Source organism: Aspergillus saccharolyticus, assembly GCF_003184585.1.
Source record: "Aspergillus saccharolyticus JOP 1030-1 unplaced genomic scaffold BP01scaffold_15, whole genome shotgun sequence".
Classification (NCBI taxonomy): Eukaryota; Fungi; Ascomycota; class Eurotiomycetes; order Eurotiales; family Aspergillaceae; genus Aspergillus; species Aspergillus saccharolyticus.
The window spans coordinates 29,628-46,384 of record NW_020290625.1 but is presented as its reverse complement, the minus strand read 5'-3'; the positions used below and the strand labels follow the sequence as shown (position 1 = coordinate 46,384).

At 50.4% G+C, this 16,757-nt stretch overlaps 6 protein-coding genes across 6 annotated transcripts; 3 read left to right on the top strand and 3 right to left on the bottom strand.

Annotated features, from left to right (window-relative positions):
* Positions 1 to 1,507: 1,507 nt before the first annotated feature.
* On the top strand, positions 1,508 to 1,987 carry BP01DRAFT_356690 (uncharacterized protein). Its single transcript, XM_025575015.1, has one exon. It carries the CDS (start codon positions 1,541 to 1,543, stop codon positions 1,757 to 1,759), a length of 219 nt encoding a protein of 72 aa, XP_025431198.1. The 5' UTR covers positions 1,508 to 1,540; the 3' UTR covers positions 1,760 to 1,987.
* A 3,303-nt stretch (positions 1,988 to 5,290) lies between these two features.
* On the bottom strand, positions 5,291 to 5,582 carry BP01DRAFT_46143 (uncharacterized protein). The gene has a single exon (XM_025579877.1). The coding sequence runs from the start codon at positions 5,518 to 5,520 to the stop codon at positions 5,356 to 5,358; it is 165 nt and encodes a 54-aa protein (XP_025431197.1). The 5' UTR covers positions 5,521 to 5,582; the 3' UTR covers positions 5,291 to 5,355.
* Positions 5,583 to 5,997: 415 nt separating this feature from the next.
* BP01DRAFT_365696 (uncharacterized protein) lies at positions 5,998 to 8,169 on the top strand (the record flags this gene model as incomplete). Its single annotated transcript, XM_025576369.1, has 1 exon — positions 5,998 to 8,169. The coding sequence occupies one exon, from the start codon at positions 5,998 to 6,000 to the stop codon at positions 8,167 to 8,169; it is 2,172 nt and encodes a 723-aa protein (XP_025431196.1).
* A 1,517-nt stretch (positions 8,170 to 9,686) lies between these two features.
* Positions 9,687 to 12,177, top strand: BP01DRAFT_46119 (RMD1 family protein). Its single transcript, XM_025579876.1, has 4 exons — positions 9,687 to 9,864; positions 9,951 to 11,547; positions 11,609 to 11,794; positions 11,878 to 12,177. The coding sequence occupies exons 1-4, from the start codon at positions 9,814 to 9,816 to the stop codon at positions 12,147 to 12,149; spliced, it is 2,106 nt and encodes a 701-aa protein (XP_025431195.1). The 5' UTR covers positions 9,687 to 9,813; the 3' UTR covers positions 12,150 to 12,177.
* A 981-nt stretch (positions 12,178 to 13,158) lies between these two features.
* BP01DRAFT_46098 (uncharacterized protein) lies at positions 13,159 to 13,552 on the bottom strand. The gene has a single exon (XM_025579875.1). It carries the CDS (start codon positions 13,467 to 13,469, stop codon positions 13,245 to 13,247), a length of 225 nt encoding a protein of 74 aa, XP_025431194.1. The 5' UTR covers positions 13,470 to 13,552; the 3' UTR covers positions 13,159 to 13,244.
* Positions 13,553 to 13,634: 82 nt separating this feature from the next.
* Positions 13,635 to 15,026, bottom strand: BP01DRAFT_382659 (putative C2H2 finger domain protein; the record flags this gene model as incomplete). Its single annotated transcript, XM_025577385.1, has 3 exons — positions 13,635 to 14,405; positions 14,470 to 14,609; positions 14,663 to 15,026. The coding sequence occupies 3 exons, from the start codon at positions 15,024 to 15,026 to the stop codon at positions 13,635 to 13,637; spliced, it is 1,275 nt and encodes a 424-aa protein (XP_025431193.1).
* Between the last annotated feature and the right edge of the window lie 1,731 nt (positions 15,027 to 16,757).

The following is a 16,757-nucleotide window of genomic DNA, read 5'->3' as shown; positions in this document are numbered from 1 at the left end:
TCGTTTGAGATCCTGTGGTGGCTTTTTTTAGTTAACTCCAGATCGTGGGTCGTAGCAATCTCAAAGGAACTCTGATCAGCGACAGGGTATGGACAATTACTGGAACCTAAATACTTGTAGATTAGGGAGGGGGATGTCTTCAAAATCTTCAACTCCTTGAGTGCTGGAAACATGATGAGACAGGGGGAAGTCGAAGTGATTTGAGCTTTGAGGACTAGGCACGTTTCAGCTGCTTCCTCCCGGCTCGAACTGCGAACTGCGAACTGCAGAACTTCAGGTACGAGGTTAGGGGAGGGGAAAAAAGGGGAGGGGGGGGATGGAGGGCAGCGGTTGACTGCCACTCGGGATTGTACTTTAGATTGCTGTATTTCCGTTTCGCTGTCAACCAGATGATGACAGGCAAAGGTCTTGAAACTCGGGAGGGAAAGGATTACCTTCTAGTGGGGGAACTTTTTTGTTGCAGTTCACATACTACTGTTGTTCTAGGAAGTGTATGGTAGGAACCCAACGAATAGACAGAGTACGAAGTACTGTGTAGGTGTACTGAATAGATGTGTTGGCACCGGCAGGTAAGCCTTGTATCGTCCATCTTACTGTATGATGCTGGGTTTGTACACCATAGCAATACTGTACCACTAGTAACTGGAGTGATACGAGACATGTTTTGTAGGTAATATCCTGTCACCAAAATACTGAGTACAATACTTTTCAGTAGACATCGGTCGGGAGTCCCCTTCCTCCCTCGCATAGATCAGGCCCACAAGCCAGCCAGCCATCTGGTAATCAGTTCCAAGTCGCTTCGAGCATTGCCCATTTGTTGAGGGTTCAGTCAAACTGACAGGCATGAGTTTGCTTGATCTAGAAGGCAAGACATTAACAAAGACTGGTTGTTCGTGCATCTTGAACATCCACTGAACATCGCTTAGGTTTAGCGTATAGTATGTACGTGAGTCCGGTACTGCGCGCAATCAACATTCAACAGTACATAACAGTCCTGTCGAGTTCGATTCCCAGCCAGCAGTAAAGGAGGAACCCTCTTCTGAGCAAGACTTCTCTGCTCATAATAAGGCTGCCGTCAGACTCGAGTGAATATTGGCAGTCAGTCCGTCTTCACTAAGAATGCGCGCCCTAGCGGTAGAGGTGAACACGCGGTGAGGCCAAAGTGCTATGCGAGCGACCCTCACAAATAGAGCGATCTTTGGCAGGGCAATTTCGGTTACGTCACTTGTCCTCGTAGTTTGGCCCAGGTTACAGAGTAGAGAAAAAAGGCATTGAAATACGGTATATGCATGAATTCAGCCACTACAGTATATATGCTAAACTGTCAATTTCTTTTGTTACGGTGGTAGGCACGGTAAGACGGGCAGAGTGTGTCTGCCTTCCTCCTGCTGCGCTACGCATTGTAGTAACTCCGATAGTAACTAAGGCGAAAGCTCACGGCAGGGCCGGATTTCCCTGAATAGTGTGGCAACCGTTAGGCATTCTCCCTTGGAATACTGCGACTTGCCTGTACACTGCATTACCCATAGGTATTGATCCCATGTCTCTCAAGGTTCCCTTATCCCATTTTGCTGTGCTGCCATTGTTCGTTTGTCCTGCTCGTCGCATTGCAGGTCTAAAACACGTGGATCGCCTCGCCAATCATCGACACGCAGCTCAGGGACTGTTCACTTGTCCAGCAAGGTGTGAACATCGTACAAAGCTGATGCGAACCAAGTACACCTTCAAAAACCATACCATAAGTCTGTCTATCGGGTAATAGAAGGCAACCAGGGGGGCTTATCGAGGTATGCTCAGGTAGCGTATATGCATATTCTGGAGGCTGACAATTCAAGACGGGGAAGGATTTGGGGGTCCGAGTGCCTGTGCACATAGTGTTTCCTCACCTTTCTCTATTCTCACCCTATCCCGTACACTTAGCAAAGTTAAACCATTTCACTGTTTCTGGATCTGCCTCCATTCACCTTGATAACTTGAGCCTGATCTTCTCGAGTATGTGGCAATGTGCACAGTTGGCAATAATGGCCTTGTACCTTGACTGAGCATCCGATTGTCAGCTGTCATTATTTCGAAGGGGAGCAACTACCGGTATCTTATCGACTCTTCGTAACTCGGTATTTATTAGCACTTCACTGTAGCACTAGTTAATCTTCCATCCCTTCATTACTGCACCGGAATGGTCAGAGACTGGCACATCCGGTTCTGGGCAGACGCGAGCCAGGAACTAGGCTCATCCATCAAAGAAACTCTTCTGTATTATTCAGGCTTTATTGCCCTAAGCCTTTTACCGTGAGGCTCTCGCCTGACTGGAGCAGCTGGAACCATATTGCCATTACAAGTCTTCAGCAGCACAAGTAGAAGGGAAGACCTGCTGTCCAATAAATCTCTAGAGAGCCTCCTAGACGAAAGATCAGTCGGTTGGTCTGTCTTGGTTAGACCTCGGCCGACGTGCTGCAAGCTGAGGCTGGGATCCTTGTCTACCTGGTGGGAAAGTCAATCAATGAATCTATTTCCGCCCCACGATCTACGGAGTACCTAGTGACTGTTGCATTCGAACCATCAATGCGACATCACTCGCTCTTTGGCTGTAACGCTGCCTGCAATTCTTAACTACAATATGCTCTGCCAGACTATCATATATATAAACTAAGCCGTAGACAAGTTTGTCTAACCCGTTGAACTTGGTCCCGGGTCGGGTTGTTAACTCGTGTGGTTTTATCCTCAGTCATCTGAAAGTCCGAGAATGATCACCAGTGAAACCCGAGCTTCCGCGCTAAAGCTATCGCGGATGCTCTGTCTCTGTTCCCGCCTCGGTCTGCACGAGATGAATCTCTAACATAGCTCTTCTTCAAGCCCTCCTCTTGATCCTGCTCTTGATCCTGCTCTTGATCATGTGCGATGTTGCGCGCGTTTCTCAGATCCCTTTTCAGACTTTCTGAGAGGGGCGAATCCAAAAAAGCTTGGAGGGGAGAAAGGGCGAGGCTGGTCGGCGGATGATCTACCGTCATGCTAAACCAGTGGATCGAGTGAGGTTATGTGATCCTGTGACAGCATTGGTACCTTGTATTAATTTATCATGGGATGGCTGCCGATGACGACCGGTGATGATCCGTCAATTGACCATGGAAACCACAATCAATCTCAATTCTGAAACATGTCTCCTGAATGAGTAGCACCAACGACTCTCTGATTGTAGCCATCAACTAACAATCCCGTTGTGAGGGTTTCTCCCAGAAGGGGAGAAGTACTAGTCAGTCAATTAGAAACCCACTCGATGCATTCGCATCCATACTTTTGTTCTTTCTCACCAAGTTAAGTTAATTATTCATTTGCCTTTATTCCGTGTCACCCTAACATAGCTTTCCAGATACATTGACATGTATTGGCCGAACATCCCTCCTTCTTTGCCAAGAAATGGAAAGACGTCCCATGGAAATCATGCTACCGCTCGATCTGGACTTCGGCATCTGGCCCCCGCGCCATTTTCGAGTAGGATCCTGACTTTCCCTGGGTCATTCAGTGTCGATATCAAATAAAAGTCAAAACTGTACAAGGAGGAGGCTCTCAAACATTGTTCCCTTAAGAGAGTACAAAGATCCATTTTACCAAGGCATCCAGGCAAAGGTTGATTTGGATTATCTGGAGACCTATCATTTTTGTCGTCGGGTGGTGGTGGGGACGCCCGATGGCCGGAGACATGGCGATGGCATACAGTCACTAGTAAAATATCTATAAGTTACCTTACGCTTGGTTCCCGGCTGAGTTAGCAACGGAGATCCGAAAGTAGTCAAGGCACAGGTCCTTTGATTCCGGGCAGCACCGTTTCATTCCGTACATGTACCACACCACCTGAGTTGGCTCGCTGTACGAGCCGGAGTCACGACACGTCTGGTCATGTATGGTAAACCCATCTCCGTACAGATCATCTGCCAAGATAGGCTTCTTGCCCAAGGGAAACGTCAGAAAAACAGAAGGGATCCGAAATCAGTCATTCGACCTCTGAGTGATGAGATCATACATTCCTTCTGAATGAGCTCAGAGAATCAGGAGGGAAACAGGTTAGATGGAGGATGTTCTAAGAGCATGCATACAAAAATGGAAGGAGGATGCACTGTTGATGGAAAAAGAAATAGTACTTTTAGAAGTATTAGAAGAGGCAGAAGAGTAAAGAGAGGGAAAGGCCTATTGAATCAAGTCCATCGACCAATGTAACTTGGAATCCATCCTGTCTTGCCCGATTGATTGTTGGTAAGGACCAATTGTTCCAGAGCCCCGACCTTCTATTCATTCATCACCTGAAGCCACTTCAAATCGGGATGGCAATGTAGACAGTACAGTATTACCAGTAACCAGCTCGTAGAACCTTGTTAAGTACGATACGCATGGTTTGCATACCCACTCTGCCCAGCCAGCAACGACCGACTTCTAACATACACGCATCCCTTCTCCGCCAGTTCAGGATTCGACTACCGCTGTCGACTTGAGAGATCAATTTAGACGATGGCCTACTTACCGGTACTACTTCTCACTGCTTCATCTGAGGGGCTTGGACGATAGGCGGGGTTGAGACGCCCATGATCCGTATATTCATCCTCTTTTGTCTTTGAAATGATTGTCTTCCAGCTTACGGCGTAAGGAGACAATCAAATCGATCAATGTATGTCATCTGGAAAGATGAGTTATTGTGTCCAAGGACCCCGTAGCCAGCGCTCACAGACGGGCTTAGACCTTTCTACCCCCTCTCAGACTTTATTGGGAATGCCATAGTAAAGGAATGAAAGCCTATGGTTCTTCGCCTTGCGTTGAGGTGCTTCCCCACTTTTTTCCTTCCCTCCGCCTCTTTTGTCCTCCCGGGATTGTCTTTCGGGTGCTTCTTTGAATCTTGCATGCGATCAGACTTGACAATAATTTTGGCCAATTTGATAGCCCTTCTTGGAGCACTGGATATTTATCAGATTGGGAGCATCATCAAGCTATGCTCCTGTCTAACATACAGTCTCATCATCTGCAGCACAGATTCAAAGGTCACTGAATATTCAATTTAGATTGGTAACTCGTATAATGGATGGATGGCTCCTAATTACCTATGCTGTTGTGCTCTAGTTCGTACCTAACCTTCTCCTAGTCTCGACTTCTCAGGCGTAGTGGTCTTTTTCCTTTCCTTTTTCCTTTTTTCCTTTCAAAGGAAAAGAAAAAAGAAAAAACCAAGAGAAATAATAATATTTTCAATAATAATAATTATTATTCTTTCTCTCCTTTCCCTCCGACTACTACTATTATTAATGGTTCTGTTTCTTCAGACCTCTTTAATTAATTCCTGATTATTGTTCTTTGCCGGGTGAGATTCGTTAATCTTCAGTGGGCCTTACCCTCCTTCACTCTCTTTGAATCCCCAGTTTCTACACTCCTTGTCCCAAAGAGTAATAAACAAAAAGGGAAAGGAAAAGGGACAGAAAAGGTACAATACCTGGTTTCCATTACCATACCGCCGTCCGCTTTCTCCCCACTTCTTAGTTCCATCTGGTCCTGACGCTCTCTTTACGCTCTCCGCTCCAAGGCCGCCTTACACTCTCATCCCCGTTCCTTTGGCATCATCTCAGCTCATCTTTCTTTCTCTTTCTTTCCTGCCCCCTCCTCTCCTCTTTTCTTCTCACTTTTGACGCTCTCTACATACTCATATACAGTTAATCCAAGACCATCTTTCTTGCCATGGGTCTTGTTAACTTACCATTGCCGTTTGCTCTCTAGCCTGCAAACTACTCTTATCCTCTCTTCCCACTCTTTGTTGCTCAATCTATGGCGGATTGTCCTGCTTCGCCTTCCCGTGCATTCGGCCGCTGACCTGCAGCGCCCTCGCTGCCATCCGCCTCTATCTCGGATCCCAGGGCAGCTCGCTCCCTCAGTGACTACTTACCGTCAACAGCTGGGACGTCTCTTGTCCCGTTGAACGTCGCTTGCCTCTCCTTATCCTCATTGCTTCTCCGATAGCGCCTCCTCATGTCCGCCCTGGAGGTTCCCGAGACTGGGTTGTCTCTCTGCAGAGACAACCACAGCAATGATCCGACAGCCAAACCACCTCAAATCATGCGATTGAATCTCGCCCAGAGCACCCTTGACGAATTGATTCAAAGCCTTCGGAACGATCAGACAGCTCGGCTTCGCCTCGGAAAACATCCGTCCCTCCACTACGGCACTAAATCCCATTCGTTCCATTCCCGTCCTGAAACGCATCGATCCGAGTTCTATACTGGCAGTGCCGCTGATAAAGAGAACCTCTACTTTTCGGGTGTTTTGAGCCATAGCTTGGAGGTTCAGAAGGCTAAGGAGGCTACCGCAGCTACGGATCAGGCGCTGGCAAATCTCGAGCAAAGCCTGAACGCTTTCGAGAGGGGGAAGGGCAAAACTCACTTCATCAATGGTAGTGATGATGTGCGAGCTCTCCGGGCCGGTGACAATCGGACCAGCACCGGCAAACAGGCCGCCCGCCTGGCTCGTATGCCTGCTACCAAAGTGGAGCTGGAGAAAGACCGATTGCTCACTGCTGCTAATCGGTCGGTGTCGTCGAGCCCAGCTCTGGGAGTGGCTCGATCTCCAGGAGGGCCTCTCACTCCCCTCACGCCCACGTCCGTGCCCTTTTCGCAAAACAAAGATCGTGTTCGCCTCGAGGCCCTCAAGGTCCCCTTCATTCACCTCCTCGCTATTCGGGCTGTATCTGCCCAGTTTCTGGCGCGCCAGACCCGCTCCACCCTCGAAGACTGCGAGACCTTGGCTCGGAGATACGGCGTGGAGAATCGAATCAACCCGGAAAAGTACGACCTAAGAGATAAAACGTACAAGGATCTCGATGTCTGGAAATTCCCGTACCCGTCCCAGGAGGACCGACAGGAAGCTATCGAAAATGCCATTTCTGCGTTCGATCGCATGCGCATATCTCGCACTGACAAGCTCTGGCAGATGCTTCTGCCGAAGGAGGAACGGGGCAAGGGCAAGTGTCTGTCGCGGTTGGACTTGCGAATAGGCCCTATAAAGAAGGCCTTGACCCCTCGGATACAAGTGCAACCTTCCGAGGATACCGGCAAGGATGGTTACACCACTGGCCAGGACACCGATAAAGGCACTGCATCCGGCTTTACGCCGAAGGCAGGAGAACCCACATCGGCTCCTAGGTCTGTGCCTACTGTGTCTAAAAAACGAGTCGCTGAAAAGGATGCTTCGATGAAGCGCTCGACCACCAAAACAAAGACTGCAGCCAACAGTACATTGACCGGTCGGGTGACAAAGAAGGCTGAGCGTAAATTCACTGGGAAGCCGGAGGCCAAGTTCAAGTCGGCTGAATTTGTACATGATTCTGACGAGGATGACACGGATATGCCTGAAGCCTCTTCCTCGGAAAAACCTCCGGCGGAAGCAACCAAGCTTCAGCCACAACCAAAGCCTACCACCAAAGCGGCCGAATCAGTTCACAACAGGGAATCCTCACACGTCCCAACACCCAAGGTGGAGCAACCCGAGCCTACCACAAAGCCCGGCCCTTCTCCTCAAGTCGCTGGCAAGCTTCCAGCTGCAAAGAGACCACCTTCGACGCGGCCACCCGCCCAAAAGTCCCCTGCGAAGCCGTCACCGCTCGGATCATCACCCCCGACAAATGTTTCCGATGTTCAAAGTCGTAGCCGCTCCTCGAGCCAGAACAATTCGTCCAGCTCTTCCTCTTCTCCGCTCATCTCACAGATTTCCAAGCCATCCCGCTCACTTACCGCTGCCGCGCCCACAATCCGGAAAGTAACCAAGCCGAACGGTGCGACCAAGGGGACTGAGTTGTCAAATCCATTGAAACGAAAAGCGGAGCTAGACCGACCTCCAGCTCAGGCTCTAGGCCAGGGTCGAACAACTGGAAATCTAGAGCATAAAAGGCGACGGGCAGTAAGCACGTCCAGTGGTAGCACTGGCAGTGCTTCGCCACCACTCAGTCGTGAACTACTCACTCAACAGCTGCACGAGAAGTCGCGGAAGTTCAAACAGTTCTATGCCAAATATTACGAGCTTCATCGATCACTAGCGTCGCAGCCCAAACCGTCTCAGGTCGACCTAGACCGACTTCACAAACAACATGTTCGCCTACAACGGATGAAAAAAGAAATTTGGGATGAGGATCGACAGTTGAGGGATTGACTATAACGACAGAACATGGCGTACCACAGAGGACTTGATGTCTCGCTCATTGTCTTGGTTACAAAGCCCGGATCGTCCACAGCGTGGGCTTCTGGTACATATAGGATCTCTGCTAATTCTGATTGTTGCATGTTGATTGCATGACGAAGCAATATGGTTCCATGCTCCGATGGCGTCTGCAATGCTTGATATTTTTCCTTGCATGGTTCTGATGTTTTTCTTTTTATCTCTTTTTCCTTTGTTCTGACCATATGCATATCTGCATCACACAATCGCAATCTCTTCGAGACGGCGCGCGTGCATGTACTTGAATGATTTATTAATATTATGTGAACCCGGCTGCCGGACTTGTCCTGGCGGCCAGGAAGCCAGGAAGCTGCAAGGGGTCGCCCCTGCGTAAGATGAACTTGCAGCAGCCTCGAAGAGGAGAAGAGGGGCAAACTACTACACGAGATAGGAAGACTCAATGAGAAGACCAATTCAAACGCCAACATTCATCAAACTCGGCGTCGACTAGTAAAATCATACAAGTACGTAGACTGAATATACGCACCAGCGGCCGAGAGGATCGGAATTGTCTGTGGTCATCAGTTCATAATTTTCAAGGCAATTGAGGACGTCCACTCATGCATGTCATTCAGTATGAGCCGCGGGCCACTTACCCCTCGTGTGTGGCTGACAATGGGGGGTGATTGTTGGTTGGGTTCCTCGCAGCTCTTCAACCCCACCACGAAAAAACAGAAGGGAGAGAGGGGTTTCGGGGTACTCTTGTTCCCAGGGACGCACTTGAGTACGTATATTATTGCTCTTCTTCTTTCCCTTCTTCCACCATTCTTTCATACGTACCAGCCCCTATTGCACCCCGTCACATAGGTTGTAAATCAGCTAAGTTATTCAAGTTATTCGCAGTCAATCTTACTTCTGCTGAGTGCTCAGCAGTACGGAGTGACTTACGGAGTGCCTTGGTAACCTTCGAATTTACCCCGGATCAACCCTGAATAATGATGGACCGGAAGTTAGGCTAATCCTGATCAGGAACCAGCCCCCACCCCAATGCACGTGGCGGTCTCATTCGTCTCTGTACTGTCTAACTCTTGGTAATTCCAGTACTGTTATCTTTCAATTGGTGTATATTTTACCAGTATTGTCATTGGTCACAGTGTCTGTCACGACGTCATTCTCCCGGTGCTGCTACCGAGTCGCCGGCCCTTTTCGACAAGGCGGTGAGTGACCCCAGCAGCTGCTTCTGCTTGTGCTTCTGCTTGTGCTTGTGCTGTATCGGCCACTCCAACTGACCGACCACGAATTTATTTCCCGGGGGCAAGCCAATTATCACCATTTCAGTCATCAACCCCATCTATCGTCAGGCATTTCTTTTTGTTACAGCTGAGGTCTATCAGCTGGTTCAGAAGTGCTGTTACTTGGGCTGACTCTTCCACGGGTGATAACTAGTGGCATTGGACTTTCCAGCTGCGCATTGCGGATAATTTCTTTAACCTCCCCTCTTTCGCCCCCGACCGGGCACCCGGTTGTCCTCTACAAGACAATAACCTTCTTGGTTCCAGCTGTATCATCGGCGGACTTTGCAGGAAAGAGGGTCTTGAAGTGAAAGCTGCCTTCAATACACCTCAACCTCGTGATATCATGAATCCTTCAAGAGGCCGCGGGCTGGGTCAACGAAGTCCTCATGTCCTGGTACGGTCATCATCATTTCCAGCTTTGTCAGCCAGCGTCTCAGCTCACTGTAAATACTGACTCCATTGCTTCTGTTATCGGACTAGGTAACCGACTCTCGCGACCAACAGACATCCTCGCAACCCCGCCGCCGGCGCTCGCCCGCAACCCGCTTCATCACCGTCGACAACGTCCTTCAATACACCTCCGATGTGCCCTCCATGCAGCAACGGCATCCGCCTCAGGGCACCCGGACGCGGCCGCGCTCTCGTATCGCATCGGCCGCCGGCGGGCTGATCGGGGCCGCGGCCGGCGGAGCGGCCTCCTCCAGTGGGGGTAGCATCGGCGCAGCCAGCGGCAGCACCGCAGCGGCAACGATTCGACGTCTCGCGGCCCAACCGCGCCTTCCACCTCGTACTACCAAGGTCAGTGAGAAGCTCGTTCTGCTTCCCGAAGCGGACGGGAAGTTACCTGAGGACGACGAAGGCGAAGAAGAGGATGAAGAGGCCGTAGATGAAGAGTTCGTGCAGCGCGTCGCCAAGGATAAAAACCTGGACCCCGAGGCTGTGCGGCAAACCCTACTGGCGCAGAAGAAGATGCGCCTGGATGGGGCAGACTTTGGCGTGGACAACGATATCGCGCCACTGCTAGCGGATGAGGAACTGCTGCGTAAGCGGAAGGTCGCGCCGGAGAAGGCGAAAAGTTATGCGGAGCGCCTGCCCAAGGCGCGCCGGGCCGAGAAGTTGGCGCGCGTGACGGCGTACTGCACCGCGCAGGCGTACAAGATGAGCTCGTTGGCGTCTTTTGTGAAGGAGAGACATGGTGGCCGCACGAAGCTGTATGATGACTGTCTGTACACGGCGTATCATCTGCCGCTGTTGCCGGGGCTGGATGGGTACAGGTTGAGGAGTAGCCCCATGGTAAAGAAGCCGGGAGGGAAGTCGATCTTGGACGAGGAGATCGAGCGCAATGAGCTGCGGGACCATCATGAGGATTACCTGGTGGATGCGGAGGAACATTCGGTCATTGGAGGACGCCATGAGCACAGGTCCTCACATCAGCAGCACAGTGAGGCACCTAGAGACAGGGATGAGGAAGGGCACCACCAGCAGGAGGAACACGAAGAAGAGGAGCATCGATCCGTACCTGGCTCTGAGGCGCAACCTTTCGTAGGTGGCATTGATGGTTCTGGTAATCATCATGGCTCGGCAGACGCTGCGGCGGCGACACCAACCGCAACACGTCTGCCGTACAATGTTGCAGAAATGTTCGTTTTCAGCTACGGAGTGGTGGTGTTCTGGAACTTCACCGAGAAACAGGAGAAGGATTTACTTGCTGATTTGGCGTTTGCGACTTCGTCCGCGACCGGGACACCAATCCCGCTGGCTACTTTGCCCTTGCAGGAGGAAGACTTCGAGACGGAGGAGTTTCATTTCGAGTACTCGACGGAGATCTCTCGCCCGCGCGTCTACAATGATATGATCACTCTGCGTAGCGGTGACCACATGATCAAATTGGCTATCAGCCACGGCATCGCGCAAAGCACCAAACTCTGCTTCTTTGAAGAAGTCATGGCTCGACAGATGGCTGAGGCTAAGGATGTCCCTCGCCGACTGGCCATGACAGGCAATCTCGGCATGAAACGAGACGAAGTGTTTCGCATCCTCGGTAGTCTTTTTAAAAGCCGCGTGGAGGTCAATCTCTGTACGTTGTACCCATATGTTTCTAGCCCCACGCCAAGTATTTACGCTAACGGCCAAACCAGCATCCAACGTCCTTGATGTTCCCAATTTCTTCTGGGAAAGCGAACCGACCCTATATCCCCTTTACATTGCCGTGCGCGAGTACCTCGAGATCAAGCCTCGGATTCAAGTCCTCAATGAACGCTGTAAAGTCTTCTTAGATCTGGCGGAGATCCTGTCCGACTCCATAGCCGACAACAAAACCTCCCGTAAGGCTGCCTTGCCACCATTCTGCAGAATAGCTGCTTCCACTGCTTCATATCTGATGCTAACCTGAGAATGAAAATCACAGATCAAACATGGATTATCATCGTCCTCATCTGCGTTTCCATCCTGGTCACCACCTTTGAAGTTTTCCTCCGGTTCGGCCTCCTCTCCTCCCGCGAAGGAGGTGCCTCGACGGCAGCTACCGCCCCTATCAGCTCCTTCGCAGCCACGGTCCTAGCCCGGGCCCTAGGCAGCAGTAGCAGTAACAACTCGGCCTGCGCATGTTCATGTCCTGCTCAATTACCAGGCAACGGGATGACGAACACAACATCTCGAACAATAGGAATGCTGTCTTAGAAAAGCAACCCTTTTCTGATCTCCGATTCATCCTTTCTGAAAATCTGCCAGTGCTCTCATCTCAATTGGGAGGAGTCTGGCAACCAGACCGTCGAAGTACTGACCCAGTCAGTGTTCCAGCCCAATCCACTGACGGATGCTTCGTTATATGACATTGCCACACCTCTACTGTTCCTTGCTCTTAACTGCACATCACATCCCGATATTATCCGGCAACAAGCCGACTCTGGGCAACTAACACCTCTAATTTGTATCTCACCATCCCCCCAGCCGGTGCGAGCCGTGGGAGCGAACGGCAGAGCAGAAAGGATAGAGTATACATCCTGATAACCCTGTCCGCTTCTCCCCTTCTTCTTATTTCTCAGGCGCCATCTGTTTAGATAACTTATGCTGCTGTAATTCATCCAATCAAGCAGTTATCACAGCCTCTCTTTGCAACTTCTTCTAGGTCTATGAGGATGAGTAATACATTCATTCATCGAATCTGCCCAAGGCGGTGGGTGGTGGGTTGGAGTGGGTCTCTTTTCATCGGTCACCCCCCTGATCGCCGTGCTTTGTTTGACTACCTTGTAGGTAGCACTATTTTTTTTTACAGCGGTGACCGAAGTAACAGGAACCCCCCATGCTTGATAGTACGAGGGCTTGCCGGTACTAGGGTTGCCTAAATATGAAATGACGCCACCATGGACCGTGTAAAATGACGTGTCGCACATTCTCAATACTATTGACTTTTTCATCTGTACAGAGGGAGATTCAATTCAAGCTTCTATATGCTGTTGGATTTTCTGATAGTAGACCTGATATATGTGTTCAGGCTTTATATCTACAAATCGGGGATTGATGCCAATGAGTGGGGGGAGGAGGAGAGGTTAGGGGCTGAAGGAGTGACAAAGGGAAGTGAGGTAGGGGACCACAACAAATGAAACAAGGGTAAAACAAATCTGCAGAGGAGGATTAGGTATACAACAATGCAAATTGGAGGTTGAAGATTCCAGACAGAAAAAGACACAAATGACAACCATAGAAACCCCATACGGCCGAGCCTGAGCCTAAATGATGAAAACCTTTTCCAACTCTATCTATGCTTCGTCCGATTCATTTCGCCATCGGGAAAGAGAACAACAACAAACAATAATCAGAATGAGAAAGGGAAATAACGACGATAACGAACAGCCAGGACTCCATCCAGTGTTCCTTTTCAAACCCACACTGGTGTATGCTATGATGATGTTGATGACAGGAATATCGAGAAACAAACACGTGCCATGATGATGATGCTCTGAAGGATGAAGAACAATGTGAAGATGCTAGGGGATTCATCGGCGCAACAAAGGAAATGTGACAAATGAAAAGGGAAAAAAAGCAATTCAGGATGTTTGACTTCACTTCCTAGAGTGTAGTCCAGTCATCCTTTGCGCGACCTGGTGGCCTCTGATTCCTTCAATTGCACGGCCCTGCCGTATGATGAAGTATCCATTGCCATTTTCAAACTGGAGTGGACCATGCGCTGTCGCCAAGTCTGGGTTTCATTTCATAGTTGTCCGGTTCAGTGCTGGCAGGCCGTCTGAGGGTCGAGTTGGGGAAGTACATGTGGGGAGGCATAGAGCTTGGATACGCCGCTCCGCTCTGCTCAGGGTACCCAAAGTCGGTGGCAGAGCCAGGAGAAGGAATACTAGAATGCGATGGGGAAGCCCAGCCCAAGCTAGTCATATGCGGGCTACCACTGACGCTGTTGGGCCGGTGATCGTTGTTGGCAGGCGGCTCCAGCGGCTGGGGGGGGCCATATCCCGATGGATGCGAGGTCATTGAGGGGCGAATATGCGGAGCACTGCCGTAGCTGGACAAGGAAGGTGATGTAGCCGTGGGAGAAGCTCGGGGGCTGACTTGAGGAAAGCCACCCCGGATATGAGGTGGAATGGAGCCATTGCTCATGTAGTAATCAGAGCGCGGCATATTCAACGGAGGCAGATCGCCAACGGGAGAGATGGGGTGGTGTGCTGGCGAAGGAGTTGAATGAGCAGAGCCATGGTCAGAGAACATATCTCCCGAAAGTCTTGCCCGTTCCTTGTTTTGCCTCAGGTTGGCTTCAGTCTCTGCGGCGGCCTCTTCAATGGTCCCTGTGTGGTGATTCTGATGCCGCGTCAGCGTGGTGCGGCGAGTGAACGTCTTCTGGCAATTTGCGTAGGGGCACTTGTAAGGACGCTTTCCAGAATGGATCCGGCGATGTCTAGCAAGAGACGACGAATCGCTGAAAGGCTACATAAAAAGAGTAGATATTAGCGAGAGTGGGATTTATTCCGGGGGACCAAATGATCCATACCTTGCCACATCTTTCACACATGTGAGGTTTCTCGCCAGTGTGAACACGAGCGTGCACTGTCAGAGCTGAGCGCTGGATGAATTGTTTGCCGCAACCTGGCCAATCACATGCATGGGGCCTAATACCCGAGTGAATGCGCTCTATATTGGTGTTAGGGTCACCGGCGAATTGAGCACTGTCATGATGTACTTACCATGCCGTGCCAGGTCACTACGACGAGCAAATCCCTTGCTGCAAGTCCCACAGTGAAAGGTCTTTGGAGGAGGATCCGCCCGCGCCTGAGGGGCAGTGTTCGGGATTTGACTAGCGCCAGTGTAGGCACCGGGGATAAAGGTATTCTGCAAAAGAGGCAATCCTTGGTGTGGATGTGTCTGTGGTGCATAGCGTATATCTTGCTGCATATTCGGCATCTGGCTCAGTTGCGCATGAGGAGGGTACGAGAGAACCTGCTGGTCGCTAGACTCGGCGCCAGGCTCTGCCTTCATCTTTGGCGAATGATCCATACCAGGATTCGGGACCAGGTGCGCTGGATCGAAGGGTGTGTCCGCGGCAACCATGGCGGTAGAACCTTTCCTGTTTAAGATATTTGTGATGTCCATGACCCGACCCTGCGGGGAAGTAGAGAGATGGTGGTCAGGGACGAATTAAGATCTCCCACGGAAGACCGTCTGCTGCTGAGCCGTAGGTTTTCTCCACGGCGCTTGCCTCTCGAAATGTTTGTAAGCGCTGGTATTTTCTCCACAGACGCCCTGGCGCTCAAATTCAGGTTTTCAATAAGCAATCAATCCACAGGACACGCGCTTGTCGTCAGGGATCGTCAGGGATCGTAATCTAGGCAGCCGCGGTATCCGGAGGGCCACGACAGAGTTCACTAGAGTGCAATATCTAGCACTGATTGGAATCTTTCCTGAGGACTGCAGAGGCACCGCGAGGCTTCAGAGAATTGAATTATGATGCGCAAGTCGAAGAACTTCGAGGTCGTTCGGACACACTAGGTTGGCTTGGTCACCAGAAATTTGTTTCGCCACGTCTTTGCCGCGAGTCTGCAAGGATCCTCAAGTCACCGGGAGAGTTGGCCGGGGATACCCAAGGTAGGCGCACTCGGTTTGTTTCGGCGGATTTCAACGAACAATGCTCACCACGCCTGCAACGAGGGAGGAGTCTGTCGGAGTGAGAATAGCGACGAGGTGAATTGTTTCTGCACTGTGTAACAAGATCGTAATACGTTAGTAAGCTGCGCATAAACAATGATGATATGATGTCAGATGAATTTCAAGCGCCTAACTGGACCAGTCTGCAACATTCCTCGTAAGAAACGCGCGAGTGATTGGAGCTCGTTATGCTGTGTTTCTTTTTTTTCCCCTTCCTTTATGCAGGCAAATTGATGGGGAACCAACAAACCATTGCGCGCCAAACCAAAAAAAGAAAGGAAAAAAAGAAAAAAAGAGAAAAGACACAGCAGTAGACGATGCGCCAGGGGAGACTGCAACTGTGCGAGAGCGAAATCTGGTAAGTGTGCACCTCGAGTATATACACTTTGAGGATAAGTTTTGAAGACTGTGCTTTGGAAGAATTTCCCCCACAGGAAGGCGGCAACGAGCGAGATGGATGGTGGGCGGAGCGCCATGAGAGCGAACGAAGAGAAACTTACGGAGAGAAAGGCTGACGGGTTGCAGAAGCACAGCTCGTTGCCAGCAAGTACTGTGCGTTGAAGCAGGGGTTCGTCGGAGAATCCGTGGGCGTCAAACAAAGTGCACCAAAAGGCGTTCTTGACGGGGCTTCTCGGGGATATTCCAGAAACTGAAGGGAGAGATCGGGGACGATCGCACCACCGCAAATGAGATCACGTAGGGAAGACCTCGATGGACAAGGAAGTAAAAGAGGCTCTGAGTGGTTTGATAGAACTGTGCTGGGAGAAGGAATTGAGGGGGACGGTCAGCTTCGGTATGAAACAGAGAGAAGGACAGGGAGAACGAGAGTGACTGAGATAGAGAGAGAGAGAGAGGGAGAATGAAGTACCAGGTTGATGGAAGTAGAGAAGAATAGAAGACGCAGAGTGGAGGAGGAGAAGTAATGAATGGGTAAAAATGAGTATCCGGATGGTATTGAGTATACTGCAAAACCCGAAACTCTGTATTGCTTGTCCTTAACTAGTATTCTCTCTATCTTCTTCACAGAGCAGCATGAAGCAAAGCAGAGGCGGCGCGTGTCTCTCTTTTCTTATTTATTTGTTACTCGAAAGAATATCCTTTATTCCCTCCCCCCCCCAGGAGAGCCGAATAATAGTG